General features: G+C 45.6%; 1 protein-coding gene across 2 annotated transcripts in view; it reads right to left on the reverse strand.

The window, feature by feature from the left end:
• The window catches only part of LOC144754950 (synaptotagmin-15-like), a 724,047-nt gene extending 701,248 nt beyond the window's left edge, over positions 1-22,799 (reverse strand). For both annotated transcript variants that reach the window (XM_078643310.1, XM_078643309.1), the window contains exon 1: positions 22,334-22,799. Coding sequence is in view for 1 of the 2 variants with exons in the window: in XM_078643309.1 (XP_078499435.1) it covers positions 22,334-22,340 (7 nt within the window). In the remaining variant the exon portion in view is untranslated. The remainder of the gene's footprint in view (positions 1-22,333) is intronic.
• Positions 22,800-23,804: the final 1,005 nt, after the last annotated feature.

A 23,804-nucleotide genomic window follows, 5' to 3' on the forward strand; every position in this document is an offset into this window, starting at 1 on the left:
GCTCTGCAGTTGGAGTATGGGGAGGGGTGACCCTTTGATCTGAGCAGGGCTGTGTCTGGCAAGGTGAATGATGGCTCCACCTCCCACTGTGCATCTGATGGCAGACCCTCTCTTCCTGAAAGGCATGATGCAGCCTTGTAAACAAAGTGCTCCAGGACCACCCCAAACTGGTTCTGGCTGGGTTCAGTGACTTGTGACTTTTGAGAACAAAGTCTTTTAGTGGTATAAGCAAAGTGACTGTGACCCCATGAAATTGTTCAGTTCCATGTTGTTCTTCTAGGATGATGTGCTGTTCTGGATCCTGCTGGGGCATGGTGCTCCTGGGGCCCAGGAGGAACTGCCACGAGGGCTTGCCTCCCTGGGCCCTGCATTGCCCCCTTGATTGCTGAGGACTTTTGCTTTTGGAGCTATGGCTCTGTGCGCCTTGTGAGCGCTATATTTTAATTCTTTCCTGAAGGAAGAACATGCTACTTCTGGATGCCAAGACAAACCTCTGTCCGTGTAACTAGAGGGAAAGGACTTTGAAACTTTCATCCATCTTGCTGAAGCTACTACCCAAGGGCCTGATTTGAGCTTGCATCCTGCTGAAGTCTCAGGGACTTTAGACTTCACCCATCGGCCTCTGTTGAGAATTCCAGAGCCTCTGGTTCTACTGCGGGGAACGCAGGCTGAAAGTCATCATTATTGCTATTGTGGGCCGCCGCAGCTGAGGAGCTGTTGCCGCTGAGAGCCCACATTTGCCTGTGGTACCAAAGTCATCATTATCGCTATTGTGGGCTGCCGCAGCTGAGGAGCTGTTGCCGCTGAGAGCCCGCATTTGCCTGTGGTAACAAATTCATCGCTATCGCTATTGTGGGCTGCTGCAGCTGGGGAGCTGTGGCTGCTGAGTGCCCACATTTGCCGCCCTATGAGAATCATCGCTATTGCTATTGTGGGCCGCTGCAGCTGTGGAGCTGTGGCCGCTGAGTGCCACCATTTGCCATCCTATGAGAATCATCGCTATCGCTATTGTGGGCCGCTGCAGCTGAGGAGCTGCGGAGCTGTGGCCACTGAGTGCCCGCATGTGCCGTCCTACAAGAATTATCGCTATTGCCATTGTGGGCCGCTGCAGCTGTGGCCGCTGAGTCCCCGCATTTGCCGTACTACAAAAATCATCACTATCGCTGTTGTGGGCCTGTGCTGCTGAGGAGCTCTGCGGCTGAGTGCCCGCCTTTAAGCCCTGTACTTTCACAGCTGTGCAGCACTTAGTGCCAACTGCAATGTTCAGGTCTGCGCAATTGCACACATGGATTCTGCTGCATTGGCAGCCGCCCTGACACTTGGGAAATAGGGCATTTTGAGCCAGCTGGCCAGGGGGACTGTTAGGTTTGTAGGGCGCCAGGCCCTAATGTGATGGATGTGGTGCTAGGAAATGAGATTTATATACTATGATTTACGCTCTCTGTTTTATGCCTCTAAATGTGGTTTTATGATCATGAGGTTTTGCATACTGTGTTATGTTTGAGTTATTCTCTACTGTGGTTTAGGTATTAGGTTATCTGCCTGTGAGTTATGCTTAGGAGGTTATGGTCTAATGTGTTAAGACTTATGGGAAGGATTGCATAATGTGTTTATGTTGGTGAGGTGGGCGCAGAATGTATTTCACACCTAAATGTGGTACTGTGCATAATATGGTTTATGTTACAGGATGATGCTGAGTACAGTGTTTGCGAGTAATTACTGGTTGTGTTCTATGTTTATTATATGTTCTCCATTTACTATCTTTACTAAGTGAGAGTTCTGACAGTTGTCCAAGTGGCCCTGTCATGTGTATATAATCCCCTGTAAATATTGTGCCAATTAACACCGTTTATATGGTGTGATTACTATTCTAAGGTGTTTTATGATAATATAAAGGTTATTTTTGATATAACCTTGTGTGGAGTTCCTTTTTTGGTGTGCCTAGTATGTTGTTGCTGTGTGGGTTGCACAAATGCTTTACACATTGCCTCCTGGGTAAGCCTGACTGCTCGTGCCAAGCTACCAAGTGGGTGAGCAGGGGTTATCTTTGGCGTGTAACTCCCTTGCCCTGACTAGAGTGGTGGTTTCTGCCTGGCTGAGGCGCAAGCCCTAGCCAACCAGAAATCCAATTTCTAACACCCACCCTAAAACTTAAAAATATCCCATTACTGAACTCACAACGTGTTGTGATCGAATGCAATGTAAATGCTCCTGCGTTGTTGGGGTTGCGTTGTAAAGGCATTATGATGTAATGCCTGAGATGTAATGGACATCTCCTGTGCCAAAGGCAAGCCCGTCTGTGTCCATCTGCCCCTGGAACGTGCTCAGCACAAAGCGCCCTTCCTCTCGGACACTCCACAGCTACAACGCCAGCACCCTCCTCGCCATCAAACCTGGACGCCACATCACCTGCCAGGACCAACCTCTGTTCCTGACCAGACATCATCATTGCCATCACTGACTGCTACTAAATCACCCCGGAGGACCACCCAGACCGTCCAGGAGGAGGCATTGCCATCACATATGCGGCGTCCCTCAAGGATCCTCACTGAGCCCCACCCTCTTCAACGTCTACATGAGCCCCCTCGCGACCATCGCACGCCAACACAACCTCAACATCATCTCCTACGCTGACGACACCCAGCTGATCCTCTCCCTGACCAACGACCCCGCCACCGCCAGAGCCAACCTGCACGAAGGGATGAGAGACGTAGCCGAATGGATGACGACCAGCCGCCTGAAACTGAACTCAGACAAGACGGAGGTCCTCATCCTGGGCTCCACGCCCTCCGCCTGGGACGACTCCTGGTGGCCCCCCGCCCTGGGCACCGCACCCAAACCGACGGACCACGCACGCAACCTGGGCTTCATCCTGGACTCCTCCCTCTCCATGACCAGACAAGTCAACGCCGTCTCCTCGTCATGCTTCAACATCCTGCGCATGCTACGTAAGATCTTCCGGTGGATCCCCACCGAGACGAGGAAGACGGTGACCCAAGCCCTCGTCACCAGCCGACTGGACTACGGCAACGCCCTCTACGCCGGAACCACTGCCAAACTCCAGAAGAGACTCCAGCGGATCCAGAACGCCTCGGCGAGACTCATCCTCGACATCCCCCGACGCAGCCACATCTCCGGACACCTGAGAGATCTGCACTGGCTCCCGGTCAACAAGAGAATCACCTTCCGGCTCCTCACCCACGCGCACAAAGCCCTACACGACCATGGCCCAAGCTACCTCAACAACCGGATCAACTTCTACACTCCCAAGCGCCTCCTCAGATCAACCAACCACGCCCTCGCCGCCGTCCCCCGCATCCGAAGAGCGACAACAGGAGGAAGATCCTTCTCCTACCTGGCCGCCAAGACCTGGAACTCACTTCCGACCAATCTGCGCCTGACCCAAGACCACCTCTCCTTCAGGAAGAAGCTCAAGACCTGGCTGTTCGAGCAGTAGCGGCACCCCCCCCCCTCCCAGCGCCTTGAGACCCTACGGGTGAGTAGTGCGCTCTACAAATGACCTGATTGATTGATTGATTGACATATAGAAGCACACCCCGACTGACCACACACTCTAATGGCCCAACGGTGACCATAGAACACCTCAACTTTCAGATCTGGCCCAACCACAAGCCCATCCTCTGCAGCACCCTCATCTGCAGGCCCCCCCGGGCCATGGACCCCCATTTTGCGATACCATTGTAGACCTCATTGCACCCCAGGCTCTCCCATCCACTGACAACATCCTACTTGGTAAACTCAAGTTCCACCTGGACAACCCTAGTGACCAGACCACCACCCCCACCTGGGAAAGCTCCCCAACATCAGACTCAAGCAGCATTTAACCACAGCATGCCACATAGCAGGACACACGTTGAGCTTGTCTCCTCCGCCAGCGGGAACTTCAACTACAGCCACACTACCAGACTCTCCTGGACCAACCATCATTGTATACATCACATCTTCACCATGCCCACCGTACCCCACCACCATCATCGCCCCCCCTTGCAGCTGGATCAAGGCCACCGAAGAACTTCTCGTCATCTCCCTCAGCACCACCACTCCACCAACGCTTACAGATGATGACACTGCAGAGCGCAACTGCCACCGATGGATTTCCAACTGCGCTGACACCCCTCAAGAACGGCACTGGGTCAGTACCTTATGCCTGCCATCAGGTAGGCATAAGGGTGACGCAGTACCACAGGGATAGGCTGGCCCCATGCATTGCTGGAGTTGTGTCATGGTTGTGACACGACTGCAGCAATGCGTGACTTTAGCGCAGACAGATAGGTCAGGATTCAGTGCTGTCCAATGAATACAGCGCATCCATGGTGTCACAAGAAGGGATAGTGAAAAGTATTGCAACGCTGTCTTGTCACAGCGCTGCAACACTTTTCATGACTGAGGCCCAGGAATGTGCACTATCTTATTGATGGTGCGCATTCCTGCCCTGTAGTTTTGCTGCAGGGCACCGCAGCAACATTTCTTACAGCGCTATCCAGCACTAAAACCTGCTGAAAAGAGGCCCCCAGTGTTATCTCCATTTTTAAGACCAGCTATTTTCTGTTCTTAAAAAGCTGCCTCTAACTGCAGTTAGCTGCAGTTTTTTGGGTCCTCCAAAGTTCATGAATATCCTTGTAAATATCGCGAAGTGGGGTTAGCGGCCGTTTTTGCAAGAGAATACCTCCCTTGCATGTCATTATAGCTAGCAGAAGTGGTGATTTTTAGAATGGACGTTTTCGCTGGAAAACTGCTGTTAACCGAGGTTAGTGGCAGCTTGTACATAAGGCGATACAAATCTTGCCACAAAACCATTGGAAAAGTGCAGCTAAGGCAGCGTTAACTTCTTGTACATATGCCCCTTATTTCCTCGTTAACTTTCCCTGTAAAATCATAGAGAAGGATGTCAATACTCAAATTTCTAAATTCATTTAATATGACAACCTTCTGTATAATCTCCAGGCTGGATTTAAACTTTGGCATGAAACAGAAGCTGTTTTCTTATTCCTTATGAATGACCCATTCCCTTCGCCTGGTACTGGAAAGAGAAGGATGTGCAGCAGTCATACCTGTTAACTTAAGTGCTGCACTTAACAGTGTCTCCCTTCCTATCCTCATTAAATTGCTGTCTTTTATCAGCATCCATGATATCGCTCTGCAATAAATCTCCATCTTTTTAAGGATTGCTCGAGTCAGTGCACCTCCGCCCTTTCTTTATAAAACTAAACCTGCCTTCTGTGGCTGCCCAATGACTCTTCCTTCAGCACAACCATTTTTAACATCCTTTAGCTGGCATAATTGCCTCTTTGGTTTCCTGCTAATGTCCTACATCAATGACATGCAGATTGTGGTTGTCTTTCAGGCGATTTAGATGGAATCTCTGACTAATTCAAATGTTACCTCAGGTAGGTCATTCAATGTCCCCCTCTTCACTGCCACAAGGCAGTGGTTCAATCAGTCATTACTGCAATTCCTTGTAACTAGGTCTGTCTCCATCCTCCATCCAAAATGCACAACATGTTCTAAGTACATCCTCCATTCCTGCCCACACTTTTTCTGAATCGCTCCACTTGGCCAACCTTAGAGGGCTACCCTTAAACATGTGTATTCTATTCAGAACCCTATGCATTGCTCATTAAGTACTTCTAGAGACTTGCCCTGCCTTCAAATAGACTTGTCTCACCAGCTATAACCCTCTGAGCTCCCTGCTCCCATCGTCAGTGTAGATTCTAAAGATCCTTGAAACCATAAATTTTCCTATGGGAGGTCACTCCTTTTGCTTCCTGATTGCTTATCATTGAAACAGTCTTCCTACAACCATGCACACTGAATCTAATAATTTATGCTTAAAAAACAAACTTAAAATGACTATTTGGACAATGCAAGAAATGCAAATGAATCATCTGGCTTTATCTGCATGCGCCCATTTCTCTTATTGGCTAGGGAAGAAGCAAGCCCGCTCGCCACTTCCCCTAATACCATCAACTTTCTTCATGAGCTCCATATTCTAGGTGATGGTTATAAACAGAATAGTAACTTTTGCTGTGATTTGGAAAGATAGGAAAGATTGGGGGATCTTCTGAATAGGAGATCTGCAACCTTCTCATTCCTGGATTGTATTACAAAAAAACTTAAGCCACCTTTTTCTAAAAGAAAGAAAGACTACTTCTGACAAGCCTAAAACACTTACCTACGCTTAGTAAAGTGGACATTCATCTAACTGTCCATCTGGTGTGAACCAGCTAAATTATGGCTTTACACAGGTGGAAGCCTGCTTAGAGGGAAAGGAGAGAATAAAAAGAGAAGTTTATATTTTATTGTAGAGCCCTAGGTAGCGGGACAGTGACAGCTTAAACCAAGCTCTGAATGCAAACTTAATGCACCACAATTTGCTGTCAGATGTCTTGTACGTCACAACATCATCCTGATCCTAATTTTCCTAAGTTAATCTAGATATACCTTACTTAGAAATATCCTTCTCAAAGGATTCTTTGAGAGGATTGAGCATGATGATAGTGATTATCTCGCTAAGCCGAGACCTTGGTCTAATATTGCCTGAGCAAGGTCCCATGTTTCTAACACGTAGGTATTTGAGAAGGCGGTTCTGAGTGATTATGAAAAGTGAAATCAAAAAAGTCAGATTACTCATCACAACCCTACATAGCCTGAACTTAATTCTACATTGTTTGCCCTTCAGCCCCTCTACAGTGCCCAGACAGCTAGCTTCCAAATCATGGGCCGCAGCATCCTCCAGGATAATGTTGGGGAAGGAGTTTGCTTGCTTATGGTACATCGCTTTACATCTTTTAACACACTGGTCCAAATGGGGATTCATTGCACATATGGGTTTGAAGGAGCACAGTGCCAGAATGGTTTAAAGCTCTAATCCTAAGTTTCCAATTATCTTCATGAGGAGATACAGTTGCTAGAAATGTATGATCCTGTCCAGCATCTTCCTGTGAGATAATTGGTATTAGAAGTTATTCTCACAGAATGGATATAACATGGAGATCCGGGATTACCAGGTCCAATTCCACCTGTTTTTCGCCTTTCAGGGGTACAACAGGCTTAAATTCATACACATTTACCCCCACTTAGAACAAGTGGTACATTTTGAATTGTTTTTTCCTTGGTGAGGGATGGTAAAAGGGTACGCGGGATGGGGGAAGGTTAGAGTTTCTTTCAATTTAGCTGAGGGGAGCTTCTTCTGCTCCCCCATGCCAAAGGATAAGGTCAGGAAGGGGCCGGACACAGCGGCTACCCAAAACTCTCGCAGCTCCTCACAAGGCTCTGGGTAGATCGTCTGCAGGCTCAGGATTATTGGCTCTGGAGGTTGAAGACCCAGAATTTCTGGGCCCAGGAGAACAGAAAATGTGTAAATGTTCGGACCGCTATCCACTATAGATACTGCTCCTGGAAATTCGTAATGAGGGCTTTTGTGATAGATTTTATCTGCCCAGCTGGGGTTCTCCAGATGGCCCTCTTTGCCCCTAATGGTGGGGTCCACCAGGGGTGCATCTGGTCGCTAATGGGTTTCAATCTTTAATAGAACTTTTTCAAAGATCCAGTGGAAGGGTTTGATGTCTCCATCCATTACAATTCAGATGACATTGAACGTAAATTAAAAATGCGATTTAGAAATGATGCTCACCCCTTAGTAAAAATGTATTTTGTATATTCAAGCCCGGGTGGCCTCTACTAGCTTTCGGTATAGTGCAACCGCGACTTACTTTTTTGTGTTTGCGCCTAGGATTGTTATTTCTATGTTCAGTTGTGGCTATGTTTAACAGTGGAAAAACTTGCTCCACCTTAGGTTCCTATGCATAGTCACTCAGTTTTCTTTTCCATAATAAGTTTTCACTGTGATCTCATTAGACAAGCACAATCCACTTGAACTGTTCTAATTGTGTTTTATTAGGTGAGTTAAGCTCTTCTTGTCTGGGGGCACCCACTAGTCTGCTGTGCAGGCTTTGGTTTTGTACCATGGTTTTAACTTTACATTGTTCTGTTAGTCAGCAGCAGTAAGTGTGTGTTTCAACCTTTAAAACCATAATCATAAAGGTTGCTTGATTGGTGCTAGGGAATCAAAAATATAGGCGTTGGTTCTCACTTCTTGCCTTGCATCACAGGCTCCAATCTGAACCCTTTGTTTTTTGTTTAATTTGTGTTGGTTGCCACTTAAGGCTGGGATTTGATATCATACTGTTTATCTAACAACAAATTTGCATCTTTCTGTAAGTATACGTGGCTCACAAGGAGTCTACTCCTCTGTATGTTCCCTAAATAGTGAATGTTTTGTTGCATATGAATTTAGGACCCTAGTGTAATTTTCCAGATTCATGCCCATATATAGGTATAAATCACCCTATCCTTATATAGGCATAGAAATCATAACCATATTAAGACATAGCTTAAGTAGTCCTAATGAGGCTTGGCTACTTCCACTAGTTCCGAAAATCTACAACGATTTCTTGGAAAAACCCGCCTTCAGCAGTCAGGGACTTCCCCTTGCATGAATATTGATTTATCTACTAACTCATGGAGTTTTCTAAGAACTGAGTCTTTGATGACGTGATTATGTCCAACCTTACGTCAAACTCAGCACCTTCAAGGTATAAATATGCCCACATTTGTCCAAGCACACACACTGTGGTTTGGAGCTGTTCGACTATCTACTTGCCCGACGTCCTGCTGCAGCAAGTGCCAAAGGAAGCCGACCCTCCAGCAGACGCACTGAGAGACGCTGTCTTTTCTCTTGCCGAGAAATTCAGCTCCAGTGTTTCCAACCTACCCTTGCGGGTTGTTGGGAAATCGAGTCCTGAGAGAGAGATACCAGACCTCTTTCATTCTAAAACCAAGGTACGGAGCTGATTAGACCCTTAAAGAATTCTTGGATTAGATTCTTGGCAAAAGAATACTGAAACTAAGCTACACCTCACTTACTTCTTCCCTTGTACTAGACCTAGGTTAGGTACACCGGGGTAGGCGTATTTTAGAAGCACCAGTTGATTACTTTTAGTCTTTATTCATTAATGTATGTATTCTATGTATTTTATGGTTTAGAAACCATATCATGCTTTTACTGTATTATTTTATAATACTCTTCATACTGTACGCATTGTACTTTGCAACCAGTATCACGATTGTAATAGTTCATTTCCTCTGCATGAGAAAGAAGACTGTTCAATAAATCCTTTTATTGAAAACGCCCGCCTCTCTATTTTCTCTGCACCTCTGGTGAAATGAAGCATGCACGATTGACTGAGTAAAATAACTATCTATTGTTTCGGCGACTCTAGAGATAGATTTCTTATTCTTGGGAAACAAAGTTGTGATTTTTATGCGGTTATCAGAAACGAATCCCTTCTTGTGTATTCGAGAAAGTTTCTAGTGATCTCTGAGCTAGCTGGCACTCACAATTAAGTCTAGTATATTCGGTGGAGACCTAGTCGACTTCAGTCCTACGTCAAATCTATAGGATATACTATTCCACTGCGCAGAGCCTATTGGGTATATAGGAACTACACTACAGTTTCATGATTTAGCAAGGCTGAGACCCAAACAGAGATGTTGCTTCCATAAAGTAACATCGGTCAGTCTTACGCGACTACCTAGCATTGATCTGATATCAGCATTCAACCTTATGGATCGGAAAATGTTATGGGGATAACTGGCAGAGCAAGGGGCCATATTGTGCAAGCATTATTGACACCCTATACTAACAATATAGCTAGAGTCAGGTACGGCCCGGGTGGTAAATGCAGTGGGTTATTCCATGTTGGAAAAGGTGTAAATAGGGCTGTGTGTTAGCCCTCCAACATTTTAGTCCTCTCTTTAAATTATGTCGTAGTTAAACTAATGGAAGAACCTTTCGACACACCTATTATTGCTGGGCATAAGTTCCCGATTTTGCTTTTCGCTGATGATGCAGTCCTACTGGCCCAAACGGAAAATGCATTGCATATAATTGCAAGAAAAATTGCAATAAGACGAAGAGCTTTGTGTGAAAACTGTCCCCTGACTTAAGAGAAGCATTTTGAGTGTGTTAAACAATAGGATTATATGGGGATATGGTTTACAGAACCCCTAGGTTGGAGGGGCCAGATACTGAAGCATGCACCGTTTTGACACAGTCTTCTGAGGCAGTTCTAAAATACAGACACAAGGCAGGAGCACAAAGTATCAACGCCATTCTTCGAATTTATTAACAGAAATCAATAGCTGATGCGCTCTATGGGGCCGAGCTGTAGGGATACGGAGTTTACGCCATTTGCAAATAGCAGGAAATATCTTCTTGAGGGCTTTGATAAGAGTAGGGTCAGGTACCCCCTCTATTAGCACTTTATGCAGTGCTTGGGTTTATGGCAATGACCGACAAGCAGCTTTAAAACCAGTGTTATACTGGATTAGATTAGTGAGAATCTGATGGAAACAATGTATCTAAAATCCTTGAAAGAGGTTGATATGTTCGATAGTTCAAGCCGGAGGAGTTGGTCAGCTATGTGAAAAGAACATTGAGGGCCTCATTTATGAAAAGTATTGCATTGCTGTAGAAAAACAGCGATGCAACACTTTTCATGGTGCCAACCTTTATGACACATCACACAGCGCCCTTTTTACAAAGTCCATAAGATTTCACTGTGCCACTCCTATGACTTGACTCTAGCACAATCCTTATGCCTGCTTCAAGGATGCATAAGGAGTGATGCAGGGCCTTTTACATGGAACTCGCCCAATGTGTAATGACATATTGATAGAGTTCCGACAGTTTACAGACACACTCCAGCAATGCGTAAATACTGCGCCACCAAATATGTCAGGATTCCTGGCATATCTGTGTAATCCATGTAACATTTAGCGCCACAGTGTGAATATGGTGCATCTATGGTGTTGCAAGGATGCCACTATAAAAAGTGTTGCATCGCTTTTTTTCCCCAGCGATGTGACACTTTTCATAAATGAGACCCTGAACGCGCTGCAAGTGGCGGATCTATGGACTGATCCAAGCACGGTAGGATGGGATACTGCAGGACTTCTAAAGGAGCGTTATTCTACACTAAAATGAAGCTCGCCCCATTAAAGACAGGTAGCATTTTAGATTATTAATTATTTCGAAGGTAGGCAGTGCCCGGGTAGGAAGCTATATTTAGATTTGATTTATTCTAAACAGAAACGCAAGTTCTACATTAAGTTCAGATTGGGAGTCCTGCCCACCAGAATATCTTGTTAAATGTGAATGGCGTGCCAAGGAATGGGAAGTTTGTGACAGCCCGATTGGCGGGTAGGATCACCTCTTGCACAAGCACGCAAAAGATGGCTTCAGCCATTGTTCAGATTGGGCGAGATTTTATCTATTAGGTCTGTATTATCGTTCTGCTTTAGGACAGATGATTAACTTAACTTCAACTCAATGCCCTAACTCTTATGGCCAGTTTGGCCGTGCATGAAAGAGACATTAGCCGCCATTAAAAACTGACCCGGGGGAGATGAGTAGATCTGATTGGCTGCAGTTGACAGTATACCTCTAATAAAGTACCATTGCCTCATTTAGCAGTATGAGTATACCTTGCATTGTCACCTAGCTGCATACTGGATTAGTGGAGAAATACTTTTAAATTTGTACATAACCTAGTTAATCCATGCTGCGATTATTGCCAGACGAACACTACATCATCTATTTTAACCCCTTCACTGCGGCGGCTATTCCGCCGCAGTGCTAAGGGGGCGGGGCGGGCGCGCGGCGGGCACATGCTGGTGACGGAACTGCTCCGTCACCAGCCGCGGTTGCGCTATGCTCATGGCGGAGCAGTTCCGTCACGGCCCCGCCTGCTCAACGGAACGCTCAGCGCAGGCGCGGAATCCGCGCTGCGCAGGCGCTCCGAGCGAGCCGTGACGGAACCGCTCCGTCATCAGCACAGTACGACCGCAGCTGATGACGGAGTGGTTCCGTCACCAGCAGGGGAGGGGTTAATGTATTTGAGGTACACATATTGACAGTGGAGATATGTAACGATGAAAAGGGAGGGAATCTCGCCTTGTGCTTGTAATTTTAATTTGATAAATTCTATTGAAATAATTTTTAGAGGGAAATCAAATTATACTATTTTATTCTTATGTTTATGAAGCATTTGCACTGTGATAGGCTGGCGGTAATGAGTTGTATACTGACTATATGCCAGTCTAGATTTTATTGGCTGAAGACATTGGTTGTGGGGTCGTAGTTTTAATTGTTTTTGCATTATGTGAATATTTTATTTATTAATTGTAAGACCGACCGCTGAAACAATATAGAGTGACAAATGACTACCTAGCGTTGGTACTGAATCACTACAAAAGACATGAGAAATTGGCTTTTTTCTCTGTGTTTACCAGTAATATTTTGTCTGGAGAACTGAAAATCATCACACCTCTTTTGAAACCGAAGAAAGGTTGTTTCTTCCGGGCAGCTGCATTTCTAGAATAGTCTTTGAGTGTCACTGCACCTTCCCTATTATAAAATAAAGGCCTTTCTATTTCCAAATAGGGACTGTCATGTTTGCTGCTTGAAAACAACAAAGTAGTGATAGACGGAATACGTGAATTAATCGCAGTCATTGGTAATTACTCAAGGTCGCATTCCAGGCCTTATGTTTTTTTCCCACAGTGCCACCTTACACAGGAACAAACAAAAAAACAAAGCAGCTTAGCTCCCGCTCCTGTAAAAAAGCATTTGCAATACTATCGTTCTCGCCTTTGGGACCTTATATGTATTTAGCTATGCCGCACACTAGCCTGGGTGCTGAAACATCTACTGTTCTTTATCATGGAGGGAAAGTAAGCACCAAACTGCGTGACACGCCAGGTATGGGAACACATGGATAGAAATATTGCCTTTCAGCTGGCAATGGTATAGCCCAAAGCTGTTTTTTATTATAAAATCAGGGCCTTCTGTGGTCGTATCACTGAAAATACAAGATTTGAAAAAAATATTATTCTCTACGGGTGCTTGTGGAAGACAATTTCTATGGACTGGAATCTAGAGAATGCTAAAGTGATTCTGGTATTTTACTGACCTCTTCTGGTCGTTTTCTATCGAGAAAGTTAAGTAGAGGCAGTTGCCAGAAAAATAAAAAATAGTCCCTCAGCAGAAAGCAATTCTGGTATTTTACTGACCTCTACTGGTCGTTTTCTATCAAGACAGTTATATAGAGGCAGTTGAACAGAAAAAAAGTCATTAAGCGGAAGCAGACAAGTCCTAAGGCTGATCTCCAGAGCCCACAAAGTACATACACATATAAGTATATAGTAAAGTATATACAAGAGGTCTTGAATGCTCGACCTAAACAGTCTAGCAGGAACTGACATGTCACGCCCCCTCTAGACTGGAACACAAGCAACCCCAGAGTGGTGAGGCCTTGCTGGGCCTCATCAGTGAGGTGTATTGTAGCCTGATTCCTGTGGCACAGAATGGAACCCACATCTGGACACACCTGGCACATCAAGGCCACCTCCCTTAGAAAACCTAAAAGTGGCGCCTCGAATGCCTGAGTATTTTCTACACTGTTGTGTTATTTGCTGTTCCGAAAAAGGATGGCATGAGGTGGCGGTGGGGGTCAGAGTCAGGTTTGGTAAGAGAGTTTTCTTTGGGTTTTCCACGTTTTATTTTCACGATATTCTCTTCTTTATACTTATTTGTGCTGCTGTCTTTTAAAATCTGCGTTAGTGACTACTGTATCAGTTGCTCTGTTATTGTGCACTGCACTCTGTGTTCCTTCTGAACAGATTTGTGCGTTAATCAAGTACATGAAATAAAACAAATATATGCAGCAAAAGTTTATGTTTTTCCCTTTTCTTTACTATTTCAATTAAACTGGACCTCTTGGTCTGCTGATGACTGTGCAGTCCGCAGACGCGCCTTACAAACTGCGCTATAGAGGAAACAAATAATAATATAGTACCAAAACCATGAACAGAAATGATTTAAAAAAATATATCTGATGTACTAGTCCACATAGAGGGATGTATAGCAAATATCTGGACTTCCTCAGAATGCTGCTAAGCCAAAACTTAATTTGTACATTAGAAAATAGGGCTGGTGCCCCACGTTTTATTTAGGGGCCCAGAACCAGCTCTGCCAAATACCAGGTTGCCTTTTCTTTCTGCCTCCTCATGCCTCTCTCTTCCATCATCCTTCACTTTCTGCCTCTTCATCTCACTGTTGCATATTCTTCCTCATCCCTGCTTTCTCCCTTTGTCACATGTTTCTCTTTTACCTTTTCTCTCCCATTCTATCTAGTTTGTTCTTGATTGGTGTCAAAGTCTGATGACAAACAAAAAGCTCCAGTCCTCAACCAGCATTGGCAATGCCAATAGGTCTGGCTTTTAAGGAATGTTGTGTGGCAATGGGAAGCATATCAAGTAGACTGCTGCCCTCCTGTTTGTGCTGCTGCCAAAGAAAAGCACCATATATTATCTAGTTATCTAAGACACTCAATAGCATTACAATATCATGGGTGTGCCACTAAAATGTCAAGCTGGGGCAGCTGGATAAATAAACAAAATGATCAAAGTTGTGTGGAGTCCAATAACTTTTTTTTGTGGAAGCCCACAGCTTCTGCCCAATCAAAACATGTACTCCTGATCCCCACATGCGGGCGGAGCCAAAACCTTTCTCCTGGTGATTTTCACATAATTGTTTAGCGACAGCTGCGCTGCCAAACCATAAAAATCACTGCTAGTGCTCACCATCGCCAACCACTTGCACTAAAATGCCCATAATAATACGTATACATAATAGTAGTGAGGCAGAGTAAAGCGCTCTGATATCTGTAAGGATCTTGTTCGCGCTATATAAAACTTTGAAAATAAATAAATAAATAAATGACTGCAGTTCCGAATAACAGCTGCACCTCCTCGAATGTTTGTACTCACTATGGATGCTTGTGCTCCTGGAGGACTGTACTTTGTCTGCACGCCCTAACAACGCCAGTACTTCCTAAGAATGTTTGTACTCTGTATCCTAATCTTCCTAGAATTCCAGAATCCCTTAAGAATTCCTGTACTTGTAATGATGACTGTATTCATTAGGAATGACTGTACAGCATAAGAATCCTCCGACTCCTTACAAACCCTATGCTCCCTAAGCCGTCTGTGTACTCTCTAAGAGTGGCTGCTCTCACTTGGAGTAACAGCACACCTTTAGCAACCCCTCCACTCTTCAAGAATGGCCAACCTGCCTTGAATGCCTGTATTGCTTATACGATGCCTGCATTTCATTAAAGTGTCACTGCTTCCTAATAATGTCTGCACCTCTTAATAACTCGGGTATTCCCCGGATTTCATGTACTTCCCAGGCTCCGTGAGACAGACGTGTGTGCACAATAAGGGAATGGATGCGCTGCCTTGTATAATGCGGGCGTCTCTAAACAGTGCCTGGAACCCCAAAGAATCGTTTGGACCAGGGGCGGCTCCTCGACCAGGGCAAAGGAGCGTCGTCCCACTGCTTTCTCTCAGTTCGAGAAAGCCAAAACATAAAATGGTAATAATTTTTTGTTATTACCATTTTGTACAATGGCAGACAGGAGAGAAAGCACCTCGTTAACACAGTGTACAAGATCAATAGGGTTCTGTGCACTACTCATCCGGTATCTGCAGCTGTAAGGTATCACTGGCCAGCAGTATATGAAGATAATAGCAAATGGAGAGGTGCACTGACATGCTTCCAATAAAAGTCTAATATGTATAATTAGACACCACATGTTTATTTTGTATTTTCTTCGGTCCAAATAACAAAATCTGGACAACGTGTTACGTTCTAACAGAGTTTAGAACTTCATCAGAGCATAGAAGTGTAGCGTATAATGTATAGAACAAGTACAGATAGTTCTATCCAATATCAAAAAGATAAATCGAAAAGTCAATATGAACTTCATCAGTCTCCACTGTCATGCGATCATAGTATAAGGTAACGTGCAATCACCACAGGAACCTTGATAAGTGTCCATATCTGTAATCCCTATGGTCCCAGTAAATTAAAAGCCCCGGGCGCCATTGCTCCATTAAAAGCGGCGTGCCATGAGTATGAGAACAGATCATTGGTTGAAATGGACCAGGTGATAGGAAACGATGTATCAAACCTTAGTTTTAAAAAAGGCCGCAGTTTGGTACATAGTTTGCTATCACATGGCCCATTTCAACCAATAATCTGTTCTCATACTCATGGGCGGGCCCCTTTTAATAGAGAAATGGCACCAAGGGCTTTTAACTTATTGGGACCATAGAGATTACAGACAAGGATACTTATCAAGCTTCCTGTGGCGATTGCACATTACCTTCTACTATGAACACGACTGTGGAGACTGATGACACAGTTCAAATTGGCTTTTCGATTTATCTTTCTGATATTCGATGGAACTATCGGTACTGGTTTCATACATTATATGCTACACTTCTAAGCCCTGATGAAGTTCTAAACACATTCGCTGGATTTTGTTATTTGGACCTAAGTAAAAGAAGAATAAACATGTGGTGTCTTATTATACAAATGGGACTCTTTATTGGACTTATGCCAGTGCACCTCTCCATTCGCTATTATCTTATTACCATTTTATGTTTACTTTGGGAATTGTGGGCAGGCGGGTGGGTGGTGTTGCTCTGCTCTTTGAGCAGGGCAGGGGAGGAGTGGTTTGCCCACTCCTGAGTGCACAAAGACTGTTTGGTCGGCCCTTTCAGGCCGCCCAAACCAGTCATGCACACTCTGCCCTCCTCTATGCAGGCTGCATTGCAGCCTGCATGGAGAACATGGCCACCCCACGAACCCCTGGCTGGGTGCCGGCCCGATCAATCACAACACTGCAATTACAGTGTTGTGATTGGCTTAGGGGAGGGAGCCTGGCTGCCTGCTTCTGGTTCCTGTCGGAGGCAGGAGAGCAGGTGCAAAGAAGACGTGGGACCCGACGGAAAGGTAAGTTTCATTTTATTTCTTTTTCCTGCGACACCCCACGCAACCCCCTCACCCCCGTGACACCCCTGTGACACCCCCATGACCCCTCGCGCCCGCATCTACACCTAGGAGCAATGCCGGCCCCTACTGGCTTGGACGACATTTGAAGAGCTGGTGTTCACTAAATGTAGTCAGTGATGGTTTCTTCATGAGGGTGGGGGAGCGTCGCCTTCCACCAAACCCACTGCGAGCTGCCCTAAATGTGAAAAATAAAATGTCAATGAAATTATTTCATTGGCATAGTATTTTTCACTGAAGTGCGCCACAGCCATCAGTCTGCCCCTGAAGCAGGAGAAATGTGAGTCATATCCTCTGCTGCCGGTCGGCAGCATAGAGAACTAGAGCAGTGGCTGACTGGATGATCCAATGTGAGCTTCTCAGTTTGGCTGGCTGGATTACGATGGCCAGCCTGACATATGCACTTTGTAGCTCTCCAATCCAGCTGTCTTAGACAGCTGGGTGGAGAACAAGCAAAGACCTTCAGGGCCAGAAAGAGCACCCAGCAAACCTGCTCCATCCAATCCTGGCTCTTCTCTCGTGTTGGTTAACAGCATGAGAGCAGCATCTGGATTGGTTAAGGGGAGCTGTTTGTGCATCAGACTGCAGAAGAACACAGAGGAGATTGCGCAGTCCATGGGTGGTTACCATTTTATTTTATTTTATAGATTAGAAATTTGTAATGCATGTAGGTGTAGTGATTATGTTTTACTTTGTAGTTAGTTAGATGCACAAAGAACTCCCCTAACCAATTCAAACACTGCTCTCCTTCTGGGGACCTGTGCTTGTTCTCCATCCTGCTGTCTAAGACAGCTGGGTTGGAGAACTCCAAAGTGCGCATGTCAGGCTGGCTGTCGTAAGCCAGCTTGCCAAACTGACATGCTCACTTTGGAATGTCCAGTCAGCCACTGCTCTAATCCTCTATGCTGCCAATCGGCAGCAGAGGACACGCCCCGCATTTCTCCCGGCTCAGGTGCACGCTGGCGGCTGTGGCATGCCTCGGTGAAAAATAAAACAACGAAATCATTTCATTGCTATTTTATTCATCACATTTATGGGCCGATTACAATGTCAGCAGAAACTTTCCGCCTGACACTAACTCTGAACTGGGACCGACCGAATCTAGGTCGGTGGTTCCGCCCACCTGATTATCATGTGACTATTCAGTCGGATTCCTATTGTTTCCTATGGGAGCTTGTGTTCTGCCTGACAACACAGGCTCCTATGGGGAGTGTATGTAAAACCCTGCACCCTGTCGCAGGCATCCCACTGTGCCTGCACCACATTGTAGGGTTTGACAGGGGGTCCCTTAGGTACCCCTTAGCCCCCCAACTGGAGGCCGCAGGATGAAGGGGGCCCTGCTAGGGGTCTCCAAAGCCACTTCACGACTGCCTTTTAGTGTCACATATGGCCAACAGGGAAAAGCTGTTGGAAACCAACATCATAATCCCAAGGTTGGAAAGGCTGGCCATAGGGGTGTACGATGCGGTACCGACTGACTTGAATACTTTGAGAGCCAGTCAGTACAGATTCAGAGTGACCGTGCGGTTTACCTTCCAAAAGAGAGCATAGTAATCGGTCGGGCATATTGTACCAACACAGTCGAGGAGATTCTGACTGCCAGGAGGAGGCTTTCCACCCAACATCATAATTGGAACCTAAGTGTGGCTCGCAGCAGGGGGAGGGGGAGACGCTCACCCGCTCTCATGAAGAAACCACAGCTGAATTGTTTTTATTTAGGCTTTTGGAGGGAGGGGTTGTTTTATTTTGTTTTTTGGGAAGCAGTGGGGCACTTCGCTCGCCCCACCACTCTCAAAGGCTACCAGCTACCCCTGAAAGTCCTGCCCGTACTTTCTGTCCCACAGCTCCTGGGGAGAGGAGTTGGCCTAACGGCTAGGGCGCTCGACCTCGGACCTGGGGATCTGGGTTCGAGTCTCGGTAACGACGCCAGAAAACCTCCTGTGATTCTGGGCAAATCACTTAATCTTCCCGTGCCTAAAATGAATGTGTGTCCGTCCTCATGTAACGTAACTGGTGCTATGTAAAGCGCTCTGATACCTGATTCGGTTCGGGTCTAGTTCGCGCTATATAAAACTCTGCAAAAAAACAAACAGCTCCAACATTATGCTCAGAAGTGTCAGTAGTGCCCTATTAAAAACTTGATTACACTACTGAGAAGCGCCAGTACAACACTAATAGACATGTAACAGCCAGGATGAGAATGCACTGCGCTGCTGTATTAAAGATACCTTACAGAAACCTTACTGAGAAGTGGCAGCATCAACACTATAAAAGCATAACACCAGCAATGCTGAAAAGGGCCAATACCGCCCAATTAAGCGCACAGCACCCCTAAGGCAAAGTACTGGCTCTAACATACATCTACGCTGCTGAGTAGCAACAGGGTCGGACTGGCCCATAGAGCAATCTGGCACTCCCAGGAGGACTGGTCGGACAGGTCAGTGTCTTGGCCAGTTTTCTGGCTGTTTGTTGGTCTGTTTTAAGGTCTGCTGAGCCAGTTTCTACTGCTTATTTCGCTGATATTACCACAAACATTGCAATCAGCAAGATCAAATCCATGCAGTTTTCCATAACCTGCAAAATAATTCTATGGATGTCTTTAGGAGTTGAAAACTGTCCCAGTTTGTAAACAAGGGCAACATAGCATAGCTATCTGATTTACTAATGGGGCCGACTTTTATTTTGGTCCCGGGGCCTATTTTCTCTCCCAATCCGACCCTGGTAGGGTCACATTTGGCAGATCGCAGTCTCACTGAGAACTGCTTGCCTCATCTTTACCCAGAAGTACCAGTTCTCTCGAATTAACCCTACGGCAGTCCTGATCTGTGCGTTAAATATAATTGTAATTTGTACTTGTAAAGCATACTAATACCCATGGGTGTCCTAGCGCTGTAACGCATACCACTGTGGAACCCTTCCTGGCTTTTCCCTGTGAAATGTCCACTCCTGGGCACCCTCAAGGTGAAGCCAGGCATCCCAGCACTGTTGGGGCCGTTGAGGAGATTAAGCAAGCTATTGCCCAGAGTTGCAGAGTGGGACCCATGATTAGAATAGGCACCGAGGCAAGAATTATCAGGTCCGTGGAATTTTTGAGCCCAAGACCCGCCGAGGCGGGAATTGAACCCTGGTCCCGGGCCAGACCTCTGCATCAGGGTCTGCCGTTCTAACCATTGAGCCACGCTTCTCCAAATATACACAAATGTGTTTAACCGCATGCGTGCGGGCGGAATTCCGCCCGTACGCTGGGTTTTGCGAAACCGCACTTTACGTGACGAGCTGGGCTCGTCATGAGCGTGCGAGGAGGCTACCTCATGACGAGCCCAGCTCGTCATGAGCGTCGAAGGGGTTAAGGGCAAATTCTGGAAAGTTTACTATGAACTTGTTATTCCATAGGATGATGCAGGTCATTTAAAAGTCCCCCGTCTTTGCTGAGCGGTGCCAGTCCTGCCACATGAACTGCACGGAGACCTTCTGAGAAGTGTCAGTGCTGGTCCATCAAACAGCCCCGTTAAGAAGTGCCAGCCCGGTCCCATTTAAAAAACAAATGACATCTTCAGAGGAGCATCAGTACTTACTGTCCCATTAAATGTGCGCCTAAGGGTAGATCTACAGAGAAGTTCCAGACAGTACTGCCCCATTAAATGTATACCAGGTGGAAGATCTACAGAGAAGTCCCAACACTGTCCCATTAAATGTATAGCAGAGAGTAGATCTACAGAGAAGTTCCAGTACTGTCACATTAAATGCATAGCAGACGGTAGATCTGCAGAGAAATCATATTACTGTCCCTTTAAATGCATAGCATACGGTGGATCTACAGAGAAGTCCCAACACTGTCCCATTATATGCATGGCAGACAGTATATCTACAGACGAGTGTTAGTACTGTCCCATTAAACGAATAGCAGGCGGTAGATCTACAGAGAAGTCTCATTAATGTCCCATTAAATGTATAGCAGACGGTAGATCTACAGAGCAGTCTCAGTACTGTCCCATTAAACGCATAGCAGACGGTAGATCTACAGAGAAGTCTCAGTAATGTCCCATTAAATGCATAGAAGGAGGTAGATCTGCAAAAAAATTCTACTACTGTTTCATCAAATATATATCACAAACAGCAGATGTACGGGGAAGTGCCAGTACTGTCTCATTAAATATATAGCAGACAGCAGATCTAGAGATACTTTCCAGTATTGTCCATTAAATGTATAGCAGTCCAAGAAGACATGGCTGTACTGTCCCATTAAATGTACAGCAGACACTAGATCTACGGAGAAGGCCCAGTACTGACCCATTAAATAGCTAACAGATGACAGATATGCAGAAAAGTCTGAATACTGTCTTGTTAAATGTATAGCAGATCTGCAGAAAAATTACAGTACTGTCCCATTAAATGCTTAGCAGACAGCAAATCTATAGAGATGTTCCATTACTGTCCAATTAACTCTATAGCAGCCTGAAGATCTTCAGAAAAGTGCCAGTACTGTCCCTTTAATGTACAGCTGACGCTATACCTACATAGAAGTCCCAGTACTGACTCATTAAATGTAAATCATACGGTAGATCAACACAGTTGTTTCAATGCTGTCTCATTAAAGGCACAGCAGTCGGTAGATCTAGAGAGAAGTCTCAGCACTGTCCCAATAAATGTACAGCAGATGGTAGATGTAGAGAGAAGTCCCAGCTCTGTCCCATTAAATGTATAGCAAACGCCAGATCTACAGAGACGTCACAGTACTGTCGCATTAAATGTATAGCAGATGGCAGATGCACAGAGTTGTTTCAGTACTGTCTCACTAAATAAATAGCAGTCGGTAGATCTACAGAGAAGTTCCAGTACTGTCGCACTGAGTCTAGAGCACGACAGATCTACAAAAGAAAATAGCAGTCGGCGGATATGCAGAGAAGTCCCAGTACTATCTCATTAGATATATAGCAGACAGAAGATCTACAGAGAAGTTCCGGTACTGTTGTTCTATTACTTGCATCTCCGATGGTAATTCTACAGATACGTCCGAGTACTGTCCCATTAAAAACATAGTAGACCCGTTAAAAGGACACTGCACGATCGTAGAGCAGACCCGTCTTTTCAGAATAAAAGTGAAGGTACCCGGAGCCCAACACCCCCTCTCCAATTAGAAGTATTATGTCTCTCATGAGAAGGGCAAGTACTCCCCCTCTTAAAATAAAAAAGTGGCGGTACTCAGTACCGTTCAGTACCAGCCCATTTAAAGCACTGCCTGCAATAATGCACACCGATGGACGGATGTGCACTCAATTCAACAGCATGGAAAAAAACAGAGCTGAACCAAAGAGGAACTTTGGGACTTACCAGCCATGGCGTGCCTTTGCTCCCTAATTGGTCGGCCTCAACGCGAAGGGCGAGCTTGCACCATTTTACAGCCGCGAGCCGCTTGTCTTAGCCCTCCAGAGCAGGGTGTGTGTGTGGTGGCAGCAGAGTCCCCCTCAGCTCTGTGACGTGGGAGTTTCTCTTGCGGCCACAGCCTGCTGGCACTCTTTCCTGTCCGGGCCACCTGCTCCTTCCAGCATCTTAGCCTTCAGAGGCGGTGGCAGGAGAGAGATGGCCATAACAGTCAGAGAAAGAATTAATAGTTAATTACTTTCCAGTTCTTGCTCATATCCTGTGGCTTCTATCATGAGTAATGCGTGCTTCTCACAGAGTCTGAGGTGCTTTCACTGACTTGGGACCTAGTAGGTCGGAGTGCTCCCCCGCCGATCAGCTGAACTCTGTCTCCCTCTTGTGGCTAGAAAAGGCAATTGATGCCTGGTCCCGTTCACCTTTGCATTATCTTCAAAACGTAACGTGTATTGTACGAAACAGTTTCTACAGGGATGACTATCATTGGTGCAGCAGATTAAGTGGTACCAGGTACTGGCGTCTAGCGGGCTCACTGCAACACAATTGTTTCTCTTTTGACAAGCCATTCAACTCAACATCCAGACCCAAGCTCACCTGTTTTCTGGGCAGTGGGCGTGGAAGTGGCCCAGCCCTCCCCCTCCCAACTCACCTAGTCAGCTGGTATTGTATTGTAATGTAATTGTATTTATATAGTGCTTACTACCCCTGACGAGGTGTCAAAGTGCTTTTTCAGTGAGTAGGACTCTACTCCGGAACCCATAAAGGGGAAGTGGTAAATTAGTATAGTGAAATATAAAAGTAATTTGAGTGGTGGATATGTTAGTCAGTTATTTGGATTGAGAAGGATAGTGGAGGGATGGAAGAGGGAAAAAGGTTTGCATTTATATAGCGCTTGGTATCCCTGATGGGGTATTGAAGTGCTTTTTCGGCGAGTAGCACGCTACTCTGAAGCCCAGTTTATTGAGAAAATTATATGCATTTAAACAAACTGCAATTCCTTTTAAGTACAAAGGGAAGGGGTCACAGAACACTGTTAATACACAACAGACAAAACTAAGTGTGAGAAATAGAAAACAAATGAGATCAATTTAAGGGTGCATTGTAATTTAATCACAATGCGCCCAAGTAAAATATATTATACACACAATTCATGTTATCATCATAAAATGAAAAGTGCCCCAATAGGGTGAGGGAAGGGAGGTGTCTGTGAGAGGAGATTAGTGCAGGATTCGGGAAGTGGTATAGTGAAGGTCAGGCAACCTTAATCGCAACAGTTTCTAAACCTGGCTTCCAAACAGAGCCAGGCACATAAACAATTAATGTACATAAATCACATTATGCCATGCTTCTAGGATTGCAGTATAAATCACGCTCAGGGTAGAGGCTGGCAGGTGGACCAGTGGTCGACATTTCAACCCCACAA

The sequence above is a fragment of the Lissotriton helveticus genome, chromosome 5_1 (genome assembly GCF_964261635.1).
Source record: "Lissotriton helveticus chromosome 5_1, aLisHel1.1, whole genome shotgun sequence".
Classification (NCBI taxonomy): Eukaryota; Metazoa; Chordata; class Amphibia; order Caudata; family Salamandridae; genus Lissotriton; species Lissotriton helveticus.